General features: G+C 44.9%; 1 protein-coding gene across 6 annotated transcripts in view; it reads right to left on the bottom strand.

Moving 5' to 3' along the window:
- The window catches only part of RNF220 (ring finger protein 220), a 232,365-nt gene that overhangs the window by 26,824 nt on the left and 187,454 nt on the right, over window positions 1–18,087 (bottom strand). For all 6 annotated transcript variants that reach the window (XM_054833994.1, XM_054833997.1, XM_054833998.1 and 3 more), the window contains 4 exons: window positions 7,089–7,185; window positions 5,980–6,066; window positions 4,233–4,288; window positions 2,405–2,483 (listed from right to left, as the gene is read on the bottom strand). In XM_054833994.1, the coding sequence (XP_054689969.1) occupies window positions 2,405–2,483; window positions 4,233–4,288; window positions 5,980–6,066; window positions 7,089–7,185 (319 nt within the window). The remainder of the gene's footprint in view (window positions 1–2,404; window positions 2,484–4,232; window positions 4,289–5,979; window positions 6,067–7,088; window positions 7,186–18,087) is intronic.

Here is an 18,087-nt window from a genome sequence, read left to right as displayed (position 1 = left end):
GAGTGGGAAGCAGCCAGACAGTATGAAACCCTTCCCCCTCCTTTTCTGTAGACTTCTAGCTCTGATCCCTGTTATCAATTAATTTAACAGAACCCCTCTACACAGACAAGCACATAGAGCATTCAGACTCCTTAAATGGCAGGACAGAAACTATTTATCATGCACGAATCTTAAAGGAAAGGAGAGGAGGAAAAAAAAAAAGCAACTAGGAATTCTCCACCTGAAACACCATTTTGCTTTTTGAACCTTGGTGAAATAAAGCACCTTAAATAAAAAGCTCTCCCTGCTACTTTAAAAAAAAAAATCAACATTATTGGAAAGACTCTGCAAGACACTTAAGGCTTTTCCTGTAATTTCTATTGGGTTTTGCTGACTTTTTATGCCTTCTGCAGAACTGAAGCTTTAGCGGGGCAAGGTTATTGCAGACCAAGGTGTGCACGCATACATATGCATGCACACATGCACACGCACACTCCCCCTGCTTCACAGCGGTGTTAGCACGAGTGTTGTTTGGAAAGGATTCTGGGATCCTTCAAAAGGTGCTAGCTAAAGCCTCTTTGATCAGATTATTAAAGCTATGTCAATTTTATCACTTGAGCTCAAGTGTTCTGGAAAATGTCAAATCCTTTCAGCTCCTGCAGTTTAAAGATTTTCAATAGGAGTGGATCTGGGAGGGTGGAGGCCTGCTGGGCTGACAGGCAGGAGGCCCAAAGGGAAGCCAAGCAGCAGCTGAGCCGGAGGCTGACAGATCAGGGCAGAAGGGATGTGTGCATCCTTGAGTCTCTGCCACCAAGACAGCACACAATGGTCGGCTCACTCTAAGGACAAAGATGCTTCTGCACTAACCTGCGAGCTCCTAAACTAACTGGTCCTTGGCCAAAGTCTGCTCACCGAGAGGCACTGACCAGCAGATAGCCCACGTTTGGGACAGGCTAATAAAAAAAGCCTTGTAAAGTGCTGAGACAGCGGAGCAGTGCTAAAGTTTCCTCTGCAGCAGGGAGTCTCTCCAGTTAACCCCTGACTGTGAACATATGCTTTGCCGGGCTGCCTGAACTGTCAGAGATCCTGAAATGTGCCAGGGACACAACCTCTCAAGTCAGGACCAGGGGCAGGAGGAGAACAAACTACACTAAAAAAGCCAAAGTTTATAGAAAGTCAGTTGAACGCTACCACCTGATTTTTTTCCCCATCCCAAATTATCAATGGACCTCATCTCCAAAATGTAAATGCCATCTGTTTAAAAAACACAATTACCTCTCATTGCTTCCACCTCATTCAGGCTGTTTTGTCTCTCACTCGATCTTGGGGCAACATTTTATGTCAGGCAATAATTAACTTAAAACACTGCCCCACCCCTATTAACGCAGTCCATGGCAGCAGTGAAGAGCCTGTAGTTTTAGGCTTGGATTGTCAAATCTGCCTGAGCAGTAAGTTACTCTAGCAGCGTGTGGAAGGAGGCTGAGGAGAGAGGTTGTTACTCAAATGTGCAGTGCAGATAAAACCATTTGTTTCTATCCCGAACCAGGCTGCAAGATATCCAGAGAGCAGAAAGGGACAGGAAAGCAGATGGCCTGGAGCCCCTGCACTACCATATATTCAAACACTGGGACTTAAACTTCTGAATCAACTTGAAGGGCTGCAGGTAAAAAACCCCAGGAATTGAGACATCATTTCTATTAGCAACCACACAAAGGTGAAATCTGGATCTTAAGGGAAAGGAAATTCTCTCAGGGAGGCTTCTGCCAAGTTGTGGGGCTGCTGGGATTCCCTTTTGCTGGAGAGATGGAGGGTAGAACATATGGGTACCATGGAGAAAACAGAATAGAAACCATGTGAAGAACTGCCCTCAAAAACCAAGATGCAGCAATAAGGTAACTTCCCCAGTAAAAGCAGGATCCCATGACACATTGATAGCAGAAATCTTGCGGGGGAATCAAAAAAGTCAAAGCACAGCTTGACAAGTCAATTGCTTTAGTCAGGTTGAAGTGGGTTTGAACCTTCACCTCCCATCCAACGTCCCAGCTCTAGTCTAGGCTGTTATGCACCACACAACATATCTGAAAACGCACCGTAACTAGAATATGGTGGAAAGCATGGATACATCTATTTATATATTTTAAAAGAAAGCAATTTGCAGTGGAGAAGCCTTTTAGAAGCTGCACTCAATTCCTTGTCACTGAGTACCTGCCCATGCAGAAAGCTGTCCCTCTGTGGACACAGCAGCAGCAAGTCAGGACACCAATAGCTCCAAGTCCAGGCTTCATGTTGAAGCACAACTTCCCTTCTCGGTGGTAAAAGCTTCAAACATACCTACCCTCAGACTAGCACTGCTTCTGGGAACACCAGATGGGATGCTATGGTTCCTTAAAACAAGAAAAGTGAAAGCCATCCACTTTACACTCACTTTTCAATGTCACTGTTCTTACAGGTCTTCTGCATGGTCTCCTGTTTACTGCTTTCACCGTTACTCGTTGAGGGCATTTCTGTTGAGGGAAGAACAGACAAATTAGTAAGAGAACATTTGATCATTGCAATGAAATAGTCTGAGCAAGTTACAGTTTGAGAAGCAGAGGACCCTGATGAGTCATTTTCATGCTGATTCTCAGAAAGAGAGAGGAGAGACCAATGCTACGTGTCCCTGTCTAGCAGGGAGGCCCTCTCTGGACAGCATGTTTCTATGATTTGCGGCTGAAGATACAACCCTCATCCTCTCCCCCCTTCATACTGACTGACCCTTGCAGACGTACCAGTTGTTTAAGCTAGGATTTAATTCAGAAAGGTCTGATGCAGCTGCCACGCCAAAGTGTACTTCTGGAGTCTGGAGCAAATCCACGCAGCCCAGACCCTGCTCTCAGCTTTTTCTGAGACCCCTCAGACACAGACAGGGAGAAAAACATACACCAGGTAACTAGTACAACAGAACCATCTGCTCATAGCTCTCCTCTACCAGCAGTCCCATGGCTCCTCCCAGCACTGGAGGGGATGTGAGATACCAGTCGGAGATGAACGAGATGAACTGTCCTGGGGCCAGCCCCTGGGCTGTAGGTTCAGCACCTACACGTAAAAGGTTATGAAGAAAACAGCTCACAGCAAGTGCCACCAGGGCTGCTTCCTCATCACCTCTGTGGCTGTAGTTACTGAAGCTGAACATAACTACAAGCGAGTGCTCCTACATCACAGAAAATAAATGTGATTGCCTATCCCACAGAAGAAAACGTCTGCAATAGATACCCTATGCTCTCCATTTAATCATCATGCCCTTGGCAAAACTGGTTCCACTCATCCCCCCCTGCCACTGGCAAGCAGTTATGTCTTGTGGGTATTTTAAAGGCTGGGAATCAAATGCCCAAAGCATTACAGTAACAGAACAGGGAACAAAATCATTGGGACAAGTCTCTTCAGGTCGCTGAGCTTCAGTTCCCTTCCTAAGGGAGCTGGAGCAGCACTGCCCAGCTCTGGAAATGGATTTGGCATCTACAGCTGGAAAGCGCCAGGTTTTATTATTCTCATATTTCCACTAGGTTGCTGCTTACACTTCCAGTGCTGCTGGCATTAAATAAAAAAATCCAGCAGTTGAATTAGTTTAACACCCCCCCCACAATGCTATGAGCTTTCAAATAATGCATGCAAAGGTACAATTTCACATTCACTTGTTTGCTCTGGAGTTTCAACTACAGGTCACGAAGTAGGATAGATCTTACAGTTCCCACTCTAGAGGTGCAGGCTTCAGAGCTGCAGGCTCTTCTTGCCATACAGAGGCCAACAAGGACAAGATCTACCCAGCAGATCATGACACAAGTCTCTAGCATACCCTTTTAAAGAAGGGAAGGTGATAAGAAAGCAGTTGAAAAAAACCCAAGCAACAGGTGCCTGTATAGTTTAAACCCTCAGCAGCTGAATGCCACCATCACATAGTCAAGCTCTGATGGCTCCCTCTGATACAGCAGTTTGTCTTTTAGTGACACGACAGCAAGTCAATCCAACCCCTATCTCTTATCACCACACCCTCGAGGGTGCATTTTTGGGAACTCCCCCAGCTGCCACTGACTACAGTTAATTGTGCTGTAAAGTTTCAAAAAGATAGCGTGATTGTATACGCATACATATCTGCTGGTACTCTGTGAGAGCATTTGTAACTACCGTTTGCCTAATTACTGGCAATCAGAAGATATGGAATATCTATCTGCCCTCCTGTAGCATACAAATTAATAATTTACAAGTTCAACACTCACCGTCGCTGGCCCATTTAGAAAACTCCGGTGTTATTCGAGTACTGGGTGTGCCACCACTAAAAGAGAAAAGGGCAGAATGCTAAAGATTGAATATGGAAATTTTTGCTGCTCAGGAAAAGCTACCCCTTCCACCCATCACTTCTCTCTCAATACTTCTATCCATCAGTCTAGGCTTCAAAATGTGAGTGGCTGGCCTGCTGCAGGAGATGTTTTTGTGCTAGTCCACATTTCCACCAGCGTTCTCCCAACCTGCACTTCTAGCTGTGACCTCTGCTCCATCACACAGGGGTTGTGATGCTGACTGAAGGCCTGGGATTCAAATAGCACCTGTGACCTGCGGCTCATTTTTGAATATGCAGTTTCAAAGATGAAAACCTTACTCATGAACAGAAATCCTCTGTGCTGCAACAGCTTCTCCCTTTAAGAATAACTTTACACCTTCACAGGCCCCATCTTTTCCATCTTCCCACGTGAACAACAGCATTGAAGTACAGACAATTCCTAACCCTGTCCATTCTCTTGCAAGCCAGTAACAGAGACTGTAAGAGAAAGGAATCTTCCGAGCAGGCTGCACACCTGTGACTGCATAACGTTTTAGCTCTACGAGCTAAGACAGCTGCACTCAAAAGGTAATGTAGGAATTCCTCATGCTTCAGGGCATCAGCCACCCTACTGCATTTCTACAGAAACTTGCCAGAATTGCAAAGTGCTTTTACAAGCAATATCATCTCTCCTGTTTTAGAGATGGGCAAACAAGTCCAGGAGATGTGCTGTTTGCCCAAACAGTAAAACAATGTGTTAGGTACAAGCCACGTGAAGGAACTGGGTCTGCTGGCCTCAGGTCCTCAGTCGTCTCACCAAGCACTAAGTGCCCAGAAGGGCACAAGGGATACCCTGATATCCTCCTGCTACAATACCACTTTCCTGGCTGTGAAGGAGCTTCAGCATCTGTGAGGCCGTGCCTGTGGACTAGCATGGTTAGCAAAGTATTGAATGGACCAATGGTTTGGATCCAGTGTGGCAAATGCCACTTTTCTATGGAGTGGAACCTAATTTTGAACTAGTGTTTGTGACAGGCTAAGCAGTAAGAAAACTTCATTTCACTGCTCTATCAATCACTTCAACCTTGACCTCACAGGATCACTCAGTGAAAGAGATAGAGGGGTAATTCAAGCCCTGTTTTATGCAGGGCAGAAGGCTTAGAAAGCAATCCTACCTCCCTGTTAAGACTCATTTTATTTGCCTGAAATGCTTCCCCACGTGCCCTGAACACTGACTGCCTACATTCTCCACCCTATGTATGTGGGCAGAGCACACATCCTGCCCCCGCCCCAGAGCCAAAGGCAGAATTAGTTCGTGCATCCCACAACACGTAATGGGATGCAATGAAATCACACCCCGGGTGTCAGACTCCTAATGTACCGAACAAGGTTCGGATGGCGCCACATCTCATCGTGAAGCAAGATGATGCATAAAGCCTTAGTACAGCACAGTTTCCCCATCACCAGAATTCACCTTCTGTCCAGCACTGCTCAGGGAGAAGACAGCACTGGGGTGGTTACAGGAGGGGGACTGTGCAGGGAGGCTTTATGAGGCTGCACGGGTAGAAATAGAAGCACAGTGTGACAAGTGGGTCTCTTTGTAAGACACTCTCGTTGCAACCCTTGCACTCAAGTGAACGGGTATTTTCCACAAATTGAGATTCCCCAAGAATAATGAAAGCAAATTAGAAAGGCACAGTACTTACTTTAAAACAGCACCTCGGAGCGCTTCCCTCTCTTTGGCTTCACCTGGCTCTTCCCCAGTGCAAGGAATAACGTCTGCCTCTGTGTACCTGAGCACAAGGGGTTAAGGAACGTACAGCCTTGCTGCGGACAATGGAAAGGCTTTTGAAATGGTTGGGATGCTATCTGGGATACGGAACAAATTCAGTGCAACTGGGAACACCTCAAAAGAAGAGAGGCTGGTATCCATGGAGGGGCTGGTGTTTAAATCCTGGATTAAAGTTTTATTTTAAGTAGAAAGAAACAGAAAAGTCTTTTGACAGCAACATGACACCACAGCCTCTTAGAAGGGGAAAACCAATTCCTCAGCCTCTGCAAGCCTAACTTGCACAATGCTACTATTTCTGTTTGAGGTACAGAGATCTTTTACCAGCTAAGGGTTGGGGCTTCAGTCTTAAAGGCTGGTACAGATTTCAATAAAATCTAACTCTATAGCTATACGTTCCCCCCCATCGCAGCTAAGTCAATGTCTGCTTCATACCCTTGCAGGAATTCCTCCTTGGTGGCTGTACAGCTGCTGCAGGACAGAAGTCTGTCCACAGCTCTCCCAAAGCCTGGCTCCCAGATAGAGTTCCCCAAAACTGCCCTTAATGATAGCTCTGCCCATGAGCTGTCTAATCAACGGAAAAAAATTTAGTCTCTTAGAGTGGCAGGTGCATAGAGCTTGAAATGTTTACTGCAGAAACCCCCTGAAAACAAAGGGGTGTCTTGTGGAAAATAAACTCAATTCCTACCCATGAAGCAGGAAAAGCTATCCTTATGGAAGAAATGTGGATGGAGACGAGATTGCTGATGAATCAGAATAGAGAAACACTAACTTTGATCTCCTTGCAAGGTCTCCTACACACTTCACCAACTGAGTCTGAAGTAGTGCTGCATCAACAGAAGATCTCAAAGGCAGCAACTGGAAATCCCTCCTAGTTCAAATAACATGGGAACTGGGGAAGGCGGTGGCATTTCCAGTAGGGCTGGACACAGACTACCCCTCACTACCCAGGGCAGCGCTGTATGAAAGCTTGCTGAAGATGCAACTCCAGGTTCCCTCTCAGTAAGAGCCTTTCAAAAACGATACTGTGGTTTCCCGTATTCAAGTGTGTCGTCGCCATCCACATCCAGGTCAGCATCACTGTCTGGATTCTCCTTGCCGCTACACATGATAAACCCAGAACCTGGAAGAAAATAAAACATGTGGATGAGTATTTGAATGGGAGACAAAGTGAAGGAGATATCCTAAGGATGGTGAGACAGCACCAGTCTGCAGGCTGTCGTTTACTCTTAACAGCCTCACAACAGGTACCATCTCTGAAGACTGCACAAGGATGATTTTCTGAAGACTGCACAGAAAACACTCACAGAAATGGATGCTGGATTTTATGCTCTAAAATGACCCTCAAACTGAAAATGAAACATTCTTGAACTTTTGGTCTCCACGTGAGTTATTTGAAAGTTGAAGGCATTGGAAGTGCCTCTCTCAAAGGCAGAAAAAGAATGAAGTAAACTAGAGTGATTTTTCATAGAAGTGGTTAACACAAAAACTATACTACTAGCAGATAAGAGAAGACCACAAGGACATCCTGAGTTAGTCCTTATTTCAGGTGCAGAGTGCAGGCAGAGGCTAAAATACAATTAGAAATACATATATATATATTTAATGCATTTAATCATGGGTTAGATTTTTACAATATAAAATGTTTAAAAAAAGCAAACCTCCTTCTAGGAAAAGATCAGACTCCAGACATCAACAACCCCTTACAAGCTTTTCTTATGTGAGCAAATTCCAGTGCAAGCCCACAAGAGTTCTGCACTTCCAAAAAGGCACGAGCCCAGTCTCAATTCCAGCAAGAAGCTAGAGTAAACAGTTACACCCGAGACTGAACTGCGTAGCAAGTGCCGCTTTCTAACAATATATACATTTATTTTGGTTCTCAAGCATTTTGTTGACTCTGTTATTGCTGATTGCAACCAGGCTTCTTTTAATTGAATCTGCATGCAGGCACCTATGAAGATGAACCTTCACACAGTATTTGCAACCTAAGGTTTATTAATGGAAACTAAAGATGACATATATTTACTCTTTATGTGATCTAACACTGGACACACTCTCTCCCATGAGACTGGAAGTTAAACTAAGACCTCACGAATCCTAGGGTGGTGCAAGATTCTCGTTTGTGTTCAATTCTGCAGCAGATCTAAGGTGTTTGGAGACATAAGCTGCATAGATAGAAACTGGCTCACTCTGGCTGCTTCTAGTAGGCTCTTTCACTTAACACACCACTGTCCAGACCACAGACCTGGACACCTGGCTCACAGACAGAGGGTACCTGCTAGAGCCTGAAGGACCTGGCACATCCAGATGGCTGGTGACCTCAGTCTGCGGTTAGACCAGGGAGCACATCCCACTGGGCAAACACTGAAAAGGTGAGGTAGAGGTAGCTTTGGCTTTGCACAAATGCCCCAAAAGCGCTACATTTCTGCAATGTGAATGTGGTTCTAAGAGCAGAAGACAGGTTAAAATTAATGTAGAAGCACCGAATATAAGGTGCATGTCTGAAGAATGAGGACATTCCCAAGTGTTAGGGTAGCCTTTTTAGTTCATCCCGCTAGGCTCTCACCAGTACACTCACACCAGCTTGTGCTGTCAGCAGCAAACTTGCACTTTCCCAGCCCAGAACAGTGAGCTATATTTCTAATAGTCTGCATCTGTACAGAGAGCAGGGCAAGGCGAAGGTCTCATTTCCAAGGACACCATGCAGACACAGTTCTTTACCGTCGCTCTCTAGGAACGGATGCTCTCGCTGATTCATTAAGCCCCCAATAAAATTTGTTTATATGGATTTGATATTTCTCTTCCCTGAATATAAAGAAGGTCCTTAACGAGTGATAACCGTAGCATGACAATGATTTTAAGACTAACCTTTCCCTAGAAGCATAAACTACCTTTTACTTCAAAGTAATTGCCAGCCTTAATTTTCAGCAGAGGTAACAAAACTAGCATTGACAATGCAGCATCCACCGTCTGCGCCAGGAACTGCAGGAGCCATCCATGCTCGTAGGTCAGCTTTGCGATGTCACTGGGGCCTGCGGTGTCACTGGGGCAAGCCCTCTTCCAGCAGAAGATGCCTTCTAAAGTGTTTCACTTACTGGCTGCATGCTGCCAGCCAACACATGTCATGAGCTGCCTTCTTGCTGCAACGGCTCAGCTAGTAAATCTTGAATCCTTCACTTCATCACAATGTTTGGGAGAAGATTTAGAGGAGTAAGAGAGACCTGTCAAAGAAGCTGGATGGTCTTTCAAAGCTGCCTTAGAAGTCGCAGTGGGCGACGGAGTGGTAATTTACAGGTATGGCATTTAACCTGCAGTAACACTGTCCCCTGCACCTGGCATTACTTTAGCCCATCACTTCTCAAAGGCCATAAACTTTGGACACACAGGTCTTCATTTTTCTTGTAGCTGTGGGACACACAAATCATGCAAAGCTGGAGCTGTGACTTGTCCAGTCCCGGAGGTGATCTGAATGTTAGCCAGGCAATGAATACATGGAGCAAGTGCCTTGGGAGGGGGGGAAAGGTGTCCAAAAGAGTGAACGTAAGTGGGTCTGTTCACCGCATCCCTCTCTCTGTGAGGATGCCAAGCACACAGCAAACATGCACCTTTCCATCAATTTTGTTTCCAAGTGACTCAAGCCAAGTAGTGGTTTATGGTTAGAGCTTAAGAAAAGAAGATCTGCTTACTGCGATACAATTTACAAATATTAAGGCACCTTGACTTCAGAATCCTGGTGTCCTTGCTCTCAAAACCTTTGTACTTAAGAAAATCCCTCTTAAGTCCGTAAGGAAAATAGTCCACAGACCTTTTGCTGAATCTAGCTCTATAATAGGAACCACTGCATTCCCAACAGAAGGGAGGGTACAGAGGAGGAGTTTGGACACTATGTGTTATAATGACAGCTACACACTGGGATGATCTGATACAGCATTTCAGTCAGAGAGCATAGCAGAGAAGTTCATAGGTTAAAAAGAGGGGCAGGAGAAGGACAAATTTTCTTTTCTGATCAAACAAGGACTCCCAGGCCAGGGCATAAAGGAAGCTGCAATAAGGTGATCCAGCTCTCAGATTTTCACCAAATATGGATTTTGGTTTTTTTGGAACATGACCAAGCACAATCCATTGCAACACAGTAAAAAAACCTGATTGGGAAACTGTATGCTAAGCAAGGTAACCTCCGTGTACCCAGAAAAGATTCTGAATATAAGCTGTGCTATTAGTTTTAGGACTTCAGAGGCTGCTTTAAAAAGAAGGAAAACCAAAATCTACAAAATGAGTTACCAATGTGAATCAAAAGGTCCGTAAATCCCGGTACTGCCACTGCAAGCAAGAGAACACCAAAGAACAGGATGTAAAGCTTGCTCCAGCATCACCTGTGGAACGAACGGTGTGCCACTGGCATCCCAATGCCCTTTCATCTGCAGCAGGGATGGATTTTGAGACCAGTTCCAGCAGGCTGGGGTTTGGTGCCACAATTTCAACCTGACCCTCCTTGTCTAACTTCCTGGGGTTGCTTCCATGCACAAAGCCAGTGAAAACACCCATGCAGCTGTTCAAATATTTGACGTCTGAACTGCTTGACATTATTCATTCATCTCAGGCTCATTCAAACCAGATTTCTGGACAAGTGCGGTTATAAATGGATTAAGAGGACCACTAAATGCAAGGAAGGCCTGATAGGATCACACCTGCTTCTCGCTAACTCAGCCCAAGTGTAAAGAGGGATCACAACTTCCAGCTCCTGCTGGCGGCATACACTTCTATCCAGGAGCAAGGAAAACGTGAAATGGAGCGCAGAGGGTGTCAAGCAGAATAAAATGGCCTTTGCAAGGGCACTGTTTTGGACCTGCTAGAGGAGAACGGCGGGAGCTTCCAGAAGACCCCCTACCACTACACTCATGTGATTTGCAATTCAATAGCACGCACTGGGAAGAGGGAAGTGTTCCTCCAGCAAGGCTTGGCTTCTGAAGGTCACGCAGTAATTCACGGCTATCAGCAATGCTGCCTAGAGCAGACCTCTAAAGCCAGTGCCGCTATCAAGAGGTCACTGCTTAGGACCAGAACTTTATCCCAACGTGTTAATAAAGTGAAATAAAACAACTGAATGTTAAGTTGTGAGTTTGACCTAGGAATTCACAAGAGACACGATCCGGCAGCTGTTATTCACAGGAGCAGCTGCGACTCTTACAAGGAGAGTCACCGAAGGCCTGAAGAATGTAATTCCACATGTGAATTTGAAAACATTACTTTCAGATGAAAAAAGAACCAAACCCAAACTCCTTTATATATTTCCCCTTCCTTGTTGAAGAATTTTTTGCGTTCTCTGTGCATTTGATAGGTCGCAACCACTTGTCATACGGTGCCAGCCTCGATACAATTAGCCTCCTGATGCTAAAGCAGCACAATCCTCTGACAGTCTTAATCCCAGCTGCCTCCTTAAGGTCCAGACAAACAGGAGTGAGCAGGCAGGTCAGACGCCGGGGCCATTAAACAGAGAAAAAACAAAGTTACAGCTCTGTCTCCAATCCCCATTGCTCTTGTAGCCAGGTGCTCTGACAAGCAATTCCAGCACTGGTATTGAGTGGCACCTCTATAAACCCTGTGACAGTTTGGGAGACAAACTCCCCCATCAATCAGAATGTACCTATCAAGATCACTTACCTAGAGCGCCCGCCACCCTCCAGCACTGTGTACACAGCTTTGCTTGGGCTGGCCTTGGAGCAGTCTGCCTGAGCACCAATTCAAGGCAGTTTCTGAAAAATTTAGGTACTCTTCACAAACAACGGTGTTTCCGAAATAGGGATGCAGAGTTCGGAAAAGCAGAAAAAAAATCACATGCCTCTCTGCTGTTGCCAGGCTGCAGGCACCGGCAGGCTACAGGAATCAGCTGAGCTTGAAGGAGACTGGAAGAGACTTCCCACATCTTCCATGTGCAGATAAATAATGGCTGGAGATAAAGCTCATCAGAAATCCTTTTCTTCCCCTTTCCTTAAGTTTTCAGAGCACTTTGTCTTCTCCTAAGGCATCCCCTATGCCTAAGCATCCTCTCTGACCTCTGCACTGCTTCTCAAATCTCACTTCCTTTGTGCAATCCCCCGATGACTGGTCATCTCAACATCTCTCAAGTGAGTGGTGGCTCAAGCTAAGATTGAGAGTCATTAACATGATATATAAGCAGATTCACAGAACAGATAAAAGGGCCTCACATTGAAGTCCCTCCTTTTCTCCATCACATTCAGTGGCAGATGGTTAAAGTGACAGCTTATGCTGCTTCAGGTGTTGGCAGCACTGCTGGCTCCTGCGCAGCCATGAGCTCACGCAGAGACTGGCAGTTTTGGGAGTAGAAAGGTAAGACAACCAGACCCAAATGACCACAGCCAAATTTCATCAGCACAGCTAGGAAAACACAGACCTACTACGCCCCATCTCTGCTCCTCAACTCCTATCTGGGCAGATAAGTCAGTTTTAGGGGCCAACTGTTTTGTATATATTTAATTATCACTCCAAATAAGACTGAAGAACAAAACTAAGAGGTTAGTATTATTATTTACACCACCGTTATGAATGCAGCTACTAGATGCTGCTCATGCAGAAGATCAAACTCATCTGCATAACTTGTGTTTCTCCTGTTTGACCCCCAAAGAATGTGGGGGTATGTCAAATCTGTATCAGAAATATTCTAGAAATCAGAACTTTCTGTAAATTCTGTAAGTGGATCTAAATCCAAATCCATCTCAGGGGCATGCAGCTCTACTGGGGCCTGTTTTGGCTGGGAAGAGGCATTCATTCTGCTTGCAGGTAATTTACACATGTTCAGGAAAGAAAAAAAGCCTCCCATAAATCTCCAGAACTGTAGCCTTTGCTAATTACACTCCTTGCAGTAACCCCCTTCTGCACAACCTCCCTTTCCAGCACGTTCACTCTATTTTCTTAACGAAATGTCACTCGTTGGCTTCTTGGAGAGTAAAACCAATGAAGGCTATAAAAGTAGTTTATGCAGACACACGGCCAGGCCTCACACACACTTCCCGAGAATGGCTCTAAACTGGGTTTATTTCATCAGCTGCTGAAGTATCCCAAACTAGTACTAAGAGCACAAGATGGCACCGATACCGTTTTATTTTAAAAGACGCTTGGGAAGAAAGAAAAAGCCATTACAGATTCTTGAAAACAGAAGAAAGGCAGAGAAGAGGCCATCCTGAACAGCAGTCTTTCTGCAGATCCGTAACTCTTCCCCAGCCATATTTTTGGACAGTGAAATTGTTCTCCCATTTTTTCCTAGCACAAATGGGGACAGAACAGTTCCTCTGGTGACTTTCCCAGCCTGTTGCAGGAAAAATGACGTTCAGAGGCCATGAAAAGCTGCTTGCAGGATGAGGGTTTCATTTCTCTGGAGCCAGATCTCTTTCAAGCAAAACAGTGATTTACCTGGAAAACTGACACCCAACTGTGTCGTTACAGCGTACACCTGAAATAGCAGGTGCATCCATCTGATGCCATCTATTAGCTCCCACAGAGACACAAATGGGCTGCCAGAGACCTGACTGCTTACCAGTGGCTCGGATGCTTATAGTGATCTTTGCTAACAGATCAGAAGAACAGCTGCCTTTAAAGAAAGGGCGGTCTAATTTTATGACCATTAACATCATTTCACAGCAGCGTGCTGAACAAAGGGCAGGCAAGCTCCGCTCTACACGATAACAGCCAGCTGCTGCAAGGCTCGGGGAAGGGGCTTCCCTACCCCTCATGGCACCCAGGAATATTCCAGAGATTTCTTTTATGCCTCTCTGTAACCCATCAGGCGTAGATTGTGGCTGCAGAGGCGAAAATGCACTCAGACCAAAGGTCTGATCTGGCATGGCCATTCACGCATGGCTGCCTCCTAGAGCCTCATGCCAGCGTGATGCACTAAGGTGAGGACAGTCTCATGTCCATCTCAAAGGCTGCTCTTCAAAACCCAGAGCTGAAGTACAAAAGCAGCAGCAACAGCTACTGTCTTTGCAGCTACGGTTTGTATTCCACAGTCAGGGAAAGGTGGATCTGAAAGCTTTTGTTCCCCTGGGGAGAGGGTAGAAACAAACAAAAAAGGAAGAGGGAGAATTAAAGTAATCTTGAATCACTAAGCAGATTCACATCACTGGATCAATAAGCACCACTGACAGGGATCACAGGAATGTCGCAACTTTGCCAATAATAAAGCAGCACAGCAGAGCTCGGAGGATGACTTTTCTAAGGCAGCCGAGCATGAAGCAGCAAGGCTGGGGAACAGCTGAAAGTGACACCCTGGCTTACACCGGGCCACTGCCAGCAGTGGGGCTCGATGCAGTTTACTTTAAATAATGATGAGCACAGAGATTGTATTTGTGGGGGAAAGGCAACCAAGGACTGGAAAAAACAAGGGCGAAATTTCACAGGCTGAACCCATATGTTCCTCCCCCCAAACTAATTCTTTTCTGGGCTGGAAAGAAGAAGGAAAAATCAGTGCTAATTTAATCAATTGATCAGCCTATTGATTGCAAAACTGGAGCTGCTAGTTAGCCATGTGCTGTAATGCCCTCAACTCTGAAACCACAAAACACACCATTGATTTCTTCACTTCCAGCTCCAAAAGAAGAAATAAAGCCAGGCTTTCAGCAGGAAAGCAACTTCCTCATCCGGGGAGAAGATGCAAGCAAAGAAGAGAGGCCAGAAAACAGGGACAGCCGCATCTTGCGAGGTTCAAACTGAAATTAGTTACAGATGCAGTCACGGTGTCTTGTGTAAACTCTATCGATTGGGTGGCTGACAGTCTTGGGAGCCTCCATACTAGGACAATCAATCCGGCTGCAGTGTCACCTGCCACTTTGCTGAACAGTTGACAATGCAATTATCCAGTGTGGAGGCAGGGAGTTGGCGTGTGTCAAACGCAGTTAGCCACTTTCCGGGCACTACTCGATAATGCGTTTCACCGCCGAGTGTAAGAGACGACATGCGGAGACAGAAGCTGTTTAGAGCCATTGAGACCTGTGCTCCCTTTTTCCTTTAGAAAAATCTCACTGCCCCTGACTTAACAACTGTATTCTAAAATGCTATTAAAATCACGTCAATCAACTGTTGGGTGCTTAAGGGTGAAGTTTGACCTGAGTGTCCAAGAAGTAGGTTGCAGTTCTAGCAAAACTGCAGACACTTGGGGAAAAAAAAAAAATTATCAAATGACTGTCTTAAAGTCTGGCATTTTCAAAGCCAGAGCAGACAGACCACTAGAAAAATGGATTGCAGAGAGCAGCTAAGCAAGTGCAGCAGATGGGACTGGAAGATCTTATGTTGCATGACTGAGATCTAGGAAAATTGAAGTTTAAAGGGATGCTGTCAACTTGAAACCCAGTCAATTTCAAAAAATTGAGTAGTTTCAGGTGCTCTACCTGCTCCCTTACTCCCCCTGCCAATTTTCACGGTGTTACAACTGCATTTTCTGTTTTCTTTTTAATTAATTTTTTTCCTCCTTCCTCTGTTGCTGGGTGACAGACATCCCTTTTCCTCCCCTAAGTATGATACATAATACTGTCAAATGGAGAGAATTCCCCTTCTTCCCACAGAAAATCTTTTCCTCGTTAGAGTGGCTGATGGCATTACGTAAACCAAACAGCAAGGTTTAGTTGATCACGCTCCTTTCAGCTAACGCGTTCTGGCAGTTTGAGCATAAAAATTAGGTTCTTACATTTTTGCATTCAAGGTAATGAAAATGTACTATCAACAATCAGGACTTTTAACAGCTATAAGCACTGATTTTTTGTTTTTTCCAGTTAAAGTGATTTTTACTTTGCTGAGTCCGATTGATTACTTTGTGTTCCAAAATGAAGAAAACGCTGCTCCTTGAAGCCTTGGATGAACTTCAAACACAAGTGATATCAAGCATCAACCACCTGGTGGGTGATGCTGACTTTTGTATATAAGGCAGGAATTCTGAATTTTTTTCTTTTTAGAATCACATACTATTCTCACCTGTTTTTCCTACTCGCTAAAGTTAACTTTTGTTATTAATAGACAGTATAATACCCAAGAGACATTTATTAACCACAGAATCCCTCACATTCTACATGTGGACACAAACTACGGAGAAATAGTCAGGTACAGCCCATCTGATTATTGTATATAATACTAGGTTAACAGATCTGTTAGCATTTTTAGGTCAAGTATTACCTTATGGACAAGTACTTGCTCTCAAAGGAGAGAGGTGCAAACAGTAAGGAGTGGTTGGGCTACTCCATCAGGCCAGTACAAAGCACCGTCCTTCAGCAACAGAGGGATTACCAGGATTACTACCATTTTACACAAGGGCTGAGGTAAGGGCACACAAGTGCTCTGGGACTCAGCAGCCCTCTAAAGGGGGAATAAGGCACAGGATAAGCACTTGAGAAACATGAGATTTATACATCTCACCCACTTGGAAGCTTACAGCAGGTAGAAGTGACCAGCACTGACTGAGAGGCTGGGAAGGATGCTCAGATATACAGATGCATCCACCTTAGAGACTAAGCAATGAGGGATGTTGACACCGGAAACGTGACAGAGAGAGGCACTGAACTGAGCTCTTGCTAAGTGGGAGGAAGATTAAGAATTTCATTATGGCAAAGATTCCCTATGCTATATATGTAAGAACTACAGACTGCTCTTACATCCAAGCTGAAGTTTGCTTTAGCCTGCCAGGGTGAAATGAATGAATTCTGACTCATCCACACAGAAATGGGGAAGATGATTCTAGTTACTAGATCGTTCTTCCAAAAGGCCTAAATATACCAGTGACATCTTCTATTTCCCAGTCTCTTAGGAAAAGTCACACTTTCACTATTCAGCTCAAATTCTTTTTGCTGAATTTGAGTAGATCAGTTTATACTCTCTTACTAGTAGGATCTCAAATGCAGCCTGAACCTCCTGGCATGGAAAAATGGAAAGTTTCCTTGCCTCCCAAAGCTTTCCTGTATGCCTCATTATATTGCATCTGAAAAAGAGGGCACAGCTGGCTACTAGGTGAGATTCCAGAGCAAGACTTTCAAGCTGTGTTCCCAGCTTTGCTACTATCTTTGTAACAATAGAGAAGATGCTTCTCCGTGCTTCAGTTTCCACATACACGTCAAACAGATTTTTGCAGAGTTTTGTTGTAGAGTTTGATGTTCATGAAATTGCACTGAGAAGCGCAACTGAGTTTTCCTCTATTTGGAGCTTTCTGCCAGGCAGTTACCAGACACAAGCAGAATCACAGTGTTCACAAACACCTGCTGCTCACGCAGGAGAACTGGAAAGCATCTACTCAGATTTTGAGGACAGGACCTCACACGTGAGAGCATGCTTCTAATGTTGCATGTCTTTAGAAGGAGAACAAATTGGAGGAGCATATAGATATTGCCCCACAAATTGGAGGAGCATAAAGTTATTGCCCCAGTGCTCTTTCTTGGACAACTAACCCATGCTGGATGAAGGCTGGCCTACAACATTTGCTGCTCACACCGAAGCACATCTTGATTCTGCAGACAGAAAGCCCACAGCGGGACTGGAGTTATCTGGTGAAAACTTTTAGATATTTTAATGCAGTCCCACTTTCTAGGCAGCTGCCCTAATTGTACATGACATCAGATCCAATGCAAATGGGCACCCAAGGATAACTGTAGTTTGTTACAGCTCACAAGGCTTTACCTAGCCCCTCTATGCATACGCCAAGTCGTGCTGTTCTTTTCCCTTGATAAGACATTAACGAACAGATACAAGCCCTTTGCTAGCTTGTGAAGAGGGCAGCATGGAGAAATAAAGAGAAACTTCAGAGTTAAGTAATCCCTGTGTGTTTCTCCTTCTTCAAGGGCATCGCAATCTATCAGACAGATCCTTGTCATGTTGATCTTTCTTAGAAAGTATCCTTCCCTGAAAATGCCCTGCTTACCATTTTAACATTTTCAAAGTCTTTCTCTCTTCTATGTTATTTTTGATGCAACTGATCTGCTGAAGGAAAAGAAACCCAGAAGAGCAGTGGTGACTAGCTTGCTACTGTGCCCGA

The sequence above is a fragment of the Grus americana genome, chromosome 8, assembly GCF_028858705.1.
Source record: "Grus americana isolate bGruAme1 chromosome 8, bGruAme1.mat, whole genome shotgun sequence".
NCBI lineage: Eukaryota > Metazoa > Chordata > Aves > Gruiformes > Gruidae > Grus > Grus americana.
The sequence above is the reverse complement of the archived record's forward strand: the minus strand, read 5'-3'. Positions and strand labels throughout refer to the sequence as shown.